This window comes from Callithrix jacchus, chromosome 5 (assembly GCF_049354715.1).
Source record: "Callithrix jacchus isolate 240 chromosome 5, calJac240_pri, whole genome shotgun sequence".
In the NCBI taxonomy this organism is placed as follows: domain Eukaryota; kingdom Metazoa; phylum Chordata; class Mammalia; order Primates; family Cebidae; genus Callithrix; species Callithrix jacchus.
The window spans coordinates 116,724,287-116,730,286 of NC_133506.1; the positions used below are offsets into that span (position 1 = coordinate 116,724,287).

At 43.5% G+C, this 6,000-nt stretch overlaps 1 protein-coding gene across 30 annotated transcripts in view; it reads left to right on the forward strand.

Moving 5' to 3' along the window:
- The window catches only part of SPOP (speckle type BTB/POZ protein), an 80,556-nt gene extending 78,418 nt beyond the window's left edge, over positions 1-2,138 (forward strand). For all 30 annotated transcript variants that reach the window (XM_078374228.1, XM_078374222.1, XM_078374236.1 and 27 more), the window contains one exon: positions 891-2,138. In XM_078374228.1, coding sequence (XP_078230354.1) covers positions 891-1,035 — 145 coding nt within the window. In that variant the 3' untranslated portion in view covers positions 1,036-2,138. The remainder of the gene's footprint in view (positions 1-890) is intronic.
- The last annotated feature ends 3,862 nt before the right edge of the window (positions 2,139-6,000 follow it).

Below are 6,000 nucleotides of genomic sequence, written 5' to 3' on the forward strand. Positions count from 1 at the left end.
AAGATAGGATCATCAGTAGCTGGTTTCATAACACTGTTTTGAGAAAGAAATGTTCATTGCACTAGGTCTGTTCCTTCATCTAAGTGACAAATGACCTGGCAATACCACTCTGAAATAACATGAAGGGGCCGAGATGAGGTCTGGTTACAATATGTTCTACTCTCTTGCCCAATGGAGAGAGCAAAGGCTCGAAAAAACCAAAAGAAGAAAAGCCCTCACAATAGCAGTCTGGAGCAAGACAGGTCTGAGACATTTCAGGTGGATGAGTGAACAGTATTCAACATAGAAAATTCCCAAAGTCAGGGAATAATATCCTCTAGGTCTAGTTGTAGAATTATTTTCTATGGAGTTACCAAGTGAGGCAGAAGAGGGAGGGGAGAGAGAGGCCCATCAGTGTGAGTTCCTTTGAGTGCTTCCTCTGTGTTGGACACTCACTTGGTGCTTTTGAGATATTAACCATTGAATGAAGTACGGTTATCCTCCCCTCTTTTTTGATAATCAAGTAGGCCCAGATCTCTGATCTGCCCTGTGGTTAAAGGCTGGTGAGTGGCAGAGCCAGGCAGAAGCTCGGGACTGTCTGGCCGAGGGAACCCAGGATCCTTCTTTATGATTGGCATCACCAGTGAATATAAGGAACATTGGGCGTGTTGAGGGCCTGGGGAACATTCTGCTTTTTGTTTTTGAGAATACAGTGACTCAAAGTCCTGGTTTTCAGATGACGACAGCCACGGGCAAGTCACCAGTCTATGCATTGTCTAACAAGCAAATTCTCATGCATATGAAGGGTTCTGTCTGTTTCTTGCGTTGACACCCTTTATACCTAACGCTGGAAAATTAGGCTATCCCTTGCTCACTCCCTTTGGTAACTCATTTCTCCACATTTCTCCTAGTCATGCTTCGGATGTCTTGGAGACCTCTGGGTGGAAGTCAATGGTGGTGTCACATCCCCACTTGGTGGCTGAGGCATACCGCTCTCTGGCTTCAGCACAGTGCCCTTTTCTGGGACCCCCACGCAAACGCCTGAAGCAATCCTAAGATCCTGCCTGTTGTAAGACTCCGTTTATTTTCCAGAAGCAGCAGCCACTGTTGCTGCCACTGACCACCAGGTAGACAGCGCAATCTGTGGAGCTTTTACTCTGTTGTGAGGGGAAGAGACTGCATTGTGGCCCCAGACTTTTAAAACAGCACTAAATAACTTGGGGGAAATGGGGGGAGGGAAGGGCCCAGGACTCGGGGGCTGTTCAACCTAATGAAAACCCTGTTGCTGCCTCACTGTGTTATCTATGGCCTGGCCGAGTTTGATACTGTGGGGATTCAGTTTAGGCGCTGGCCCGAGGACATCCCAGTGGTGGTACTTTGGAGCAATCTGTCTGCATCTGACTGAGCAGAACAAATCGTCAGGTGCCTGGAGCAAAAAGGAAAAAAAAAGAAAGGACGTTGAGTTTTAACAGAAGGGAAAAGGAAAGAAGAAAAGCTTTTTGCAGAATTTATCAAAAATCAGTTGGTGGATTCCAGTAGTATTTATACTGAGAGAAACAAATTTTAGTCCTCCCAGCTGTGCTAAAGCTTGGATATTTGTGAAAACTCCTCACCACCATACAAGTACCAGAACAGCTCTCTTGTTGTTAGCACTTACTGTTTGCAAGAGCAGAATACATCCTTTCATGCTTTTATGAAAAATGACAAGTGAAGGCGAAAGGGGAAGGTTATTTGATCTGGAAGATGAGTGTTCTGATGTGGTGGCTTTTGCAAAAATCCATTGGTGTTGAAAACTGGAAAAAATAATTCATCCAGAATTCATGCTGTGTTGACAAGAACTATGGTTATCTGTTTTTAGATATCGTGGAAAATGTTTTTTGGTATTTTTCTCCGATTTTATTTCTTCTCCCCCGTCCCTTTTTCTAAAAAACAAAAACAAAAAACACAAAAACAGAACGAAAGAAGAGAGAAGGAAATTTTATTAATTAAAAATGCTGTGTGATAAAATCCCAGCCCAGATTGCTCAGCTGTTTGTACCTGACTTGCCGCCTGCATAGGAGCCAGTTCTGTTCCTTCTGACTAGCCCCTCTTCCTCCAGGGGAAAACTTCCAAATGTTAATTTTTTTCTTTTTGAAAATATAAATAATTACTATTTTGTACTGTGTGGTATCTCTGGTCTTTTGTTTCACTCACCTGCCTTGTCTCTTGGGTCTGAATCTCTTGCTTTCGGGATTTTGAAGTCCTAGTTTTCAGCTTGCAGAGATTATGTTTGAAATGTCTAATGAGCCTTAGGGATTTGTTGAGACTCCGTAATCTCAAATTTTCTTTGTGAGCTATCAGCATCTGCCAGTCTCTTGTCCTCCCTGAGTATCTCACAGTCCATATCCTCATGAGGGATCAGGCCCCTACCTCTGCCAAGGCAAGTAATGGTAGTGGGCTTTTCTGCACCCTGTATGTTTTAAGACCTAATCCCCATCTCCCTTCTAACCAGATATAAAAAGATCCAGGGGACATAAATGTGGAGATTAAATAAAGGGAAATTATTGTCTCTGACTGATTCTGTCATTGACTTGATGTGTTTTGAGAAAAGCTAATATCTGAGCTCACAAGAATGTTCTAGGCTCCCTGTCTTCCTTTTTTGTGGCTCGTTAGGTCAGTGGGATATACTGAAGAATGCATCAATCGTTTGGCCAATGTGTATATTTTTTACCTTTGATGGAACCGCAACCTATTTCCTTCCATTTCCCATCAGTGAACCTTAGACTTTTTAAATTTTCCAACTTTGATTTCTCTTACTACCTCTAGAATGGATAAATATGATCAGTTACTATTATAATCAAAGGCAGGATTCGTTTATGGGAAACCACTCCATTGCACTTCCCGGTTTCCCCTGGGAAGCAGCCCCTGTGTGAGGAAATACCCGTTCTGCGTGCTGGCTGTTGGCTGCTGTCCTGTGCCTCCTCTTTCTTAGCTTTCCAGATCAGCACACAAGTCCAACGATCCAGTTGGACTCAAAGTCTCCCCCACCCGTATTGTCTTAGGTTTTTCCCACTAAATTTATATACAGTATTTCATCTGAACTCCCCAATAACTTGATGAACTTGGTAGGACAGGTGAAATATAGCATCTTCCCACTGTGTAGATGAGAGAAGCAGAAACCCAGAGGAGGGACATGCCTAAAATCACACAACTGTTGAATGCCAGCTCTTCTAATGGAGTATCCTGAAAATTATGTAATTAACTGGAGGAAGTTCCATTTCTGAAACGTTTAGGTACAAAACTGAAAGTAAAGCTTCCATCGTGTGTCGGAATAGCAAGAACAAAGCTCTGGAAAGGTGCCTCTGCTGGCCTGTTCTTCAGAGGTTCCAGAAGGACAAACCAGGCTTCAGATTTGCCTTCGTCTTCATTCACGGACAGCTGTGGGTTGGAGGACTGGTGAGTTCAGGGACTATGCCCTCAGGAGGACAGCAGTCCTGACACCTAACTTCTGTCAGGATGAAGGTCTCTTCTGGAATCTTCAGTATTTATGGAATTTCCAACTTGGGCTTTACTGTGGGTACAGAGCTGTTGGGATTTCAGGTACAGGTAAAGCTACTCGATGCTTCTGTCATTTCGTTCTTTCTGGACATGTTTGTTTTTGTTTTAAATGATACAGTTGAAGCCATCTGGTTATGACAACATCAGAGCCCCAGCATACTGTTCATAAACCTCCCACTGCCACCATCCCCCTCCCTTAGCTCCCCCCACATCTGAAATTTAATTCAAGTTAACTCCACAATCTGGGGCATGTGCTGTCACTGCAGAGATGTCCGTGCCAGTGAAACAGTTGGAGATTTCAATTCCACAAGGATATGGCTTATTTATCAAAACAGTATTTCAGTCAAGTAGTTTCACAGAATGATTGGAGTTGCAGTTTCAGGTCCAAATAGAGTATCTGGCATCATCCTCATCTCCCCTTCCCCTGTGTTGTCAGCTTCTCCCATATATCTGGTGACCTATGGAAAATTTGTCCCATTTCCTATGTAAAGATTAAAGCTCTTTGCATTGTTACTAGACATCTCAAACACCTTTGTGGATTTTAACAATTGAGATAAGAGATGCTCCTCTTTTCCTTTTCACTGTTAAAGCCTTTTAGGTCTTGAGGAGATTGCCTTTTTTGTTTGTTTTTTTTTTTTTCTTTTATTCTAGCCAGGGACATTGAGACCTTTCTTAGGCCAGAAGATCTCTGGCTTGACCACAGCTCTGCACATTCAGTTTTAAATCTGGTGTAAATCTATTGTGGGATCTCCATATTGTATGAGCCTGTGCAGATGAAAGGAAACAGCTTGTATGTTTATGAGCAGAACAACAAACAGGGGGAGTTGAGCTGCACTTTGAAACTATTGCTTTGTTCTTGCTCTTCAACTCTTATAAAAGAACAACTAAATCCCCCCGAAAATGACTGTATCAAAGCCTTTGGTTTATCTTTGTCAAAGACAAATTCTTGGCTGGAGCCCAACCTTATTTTCCACAACTAATTATCTTTTTAATCAGCCTGAGCCCTGTGTGTTTCCTTTATCTCATGACTTGTCACTGAACTCTGCCCTATATCATTTAGATTCATTTCTAATGGCTTGCTGACTAATCTAACATTCAGGTGAGTATCGTTGGACTGCTCTTTATGTACGTGTATGTGCAAGGTGAATGCGTTTTTCCCCCTTTTAACTTCGGAGGTGACCCCTCCATGTTGGGGCCTTTGACCCAATAGGTGGACACCTCATGGAGACAGTGAGCAAGAAGGCAAATGTAGGACGATCGGTATTTGGGATAATGAGCTGGGAGAACTGGAAGCCTTGACCTCCAGATGAGAACAGGAACTTGAATGTTGTTGACTGATGGTGTCTTTATGCCACTGAGCCATTAGCAAGATGATCCCTCCCCCTCTGTAAAGTCTATAGTGCTGGAGTAGAAAGTGGCTTCTGGAATACTGTTTGGTCCTGATTTCTGCAACTCCAGGAAAAAAAAAGGATTTTAGACTTGAGGGAATTCGGTGCAAGCAACCGAAATGATGAAGAAGTTGAAGGGGATCAACTCCAGGGGAGAAATGTTATGAAGATAAAATATGCATAGCTCAAGTATGGGGAGGTAGCTCCAGTGCCTGCAGTTTACAGTCTCACAGGAGTTCTCAGCACTTGCCGGCTTGTCTTGCACAGCTCCCATTCATTCCAATTGTGTAGCTTGGGAAGATGGCCATGTAACTTATTCAAGGTCACTTAGCTTGACTCTGAGCCAAGAAATAACAGAAGGTAAAGGGATAGCTTTGGGGCTTAGGCCCAACAACCGAAGAGAAGGTGAGAATCCAGGAGTTTGCCTGCTAATAAAGTGGACACATCCACTTATAATAATCACTTGAAATAGAGTTGGCTCTATAGTGGTGGCTCACGCCTGTAATTCTAGTACTTTGGGAGGCCAAGGTGGGCAGATCACAAGGTCAGGAGTTTGAGACCAGCCTGGCCAGCATGGTGAAAACCCGTCTTTACTAAAAATATGAAAATTATCCAGTCATCGTGCCATGTGCCTGTAGTCCCAGCTACTCAGGAGGCTAAGGGAAGAGAATCGCTTGAACCCGGGAGGCAGAGGTTACAGTGAGCTGAGATCACGCCACTGTACTCCAGCCTGGGCAACAGAGTGAGACTCTGTCTCAAAGAAAGAAAGAAATAGGGAGACTTAGCCCTTGCAAAACCCTTATAGGTGATTCTCGACAAACTGAAGGAAAAAAAGAAGGGGTCCCACATAGTTCACCTTTTTATGTCTGAGAATACAGATATCCCTGGAAGTGAGGTGGCATGCCCAAGGTCACAGAGATTTCCAGCCACTGAGCAAACAATTACTGAGCATCTAGGAGGCCTAGACATTGTGCTAGGCCAAGCCTAGTATGGAAGGTAGGATTTCTGTTCTGTTAACTCAGTCTAATGGAGGAGGCAGAAACAAACCAGAGAGCCCGTAGAAATGAAGACTGAAGAGAAGCCATTGAATTTAGCA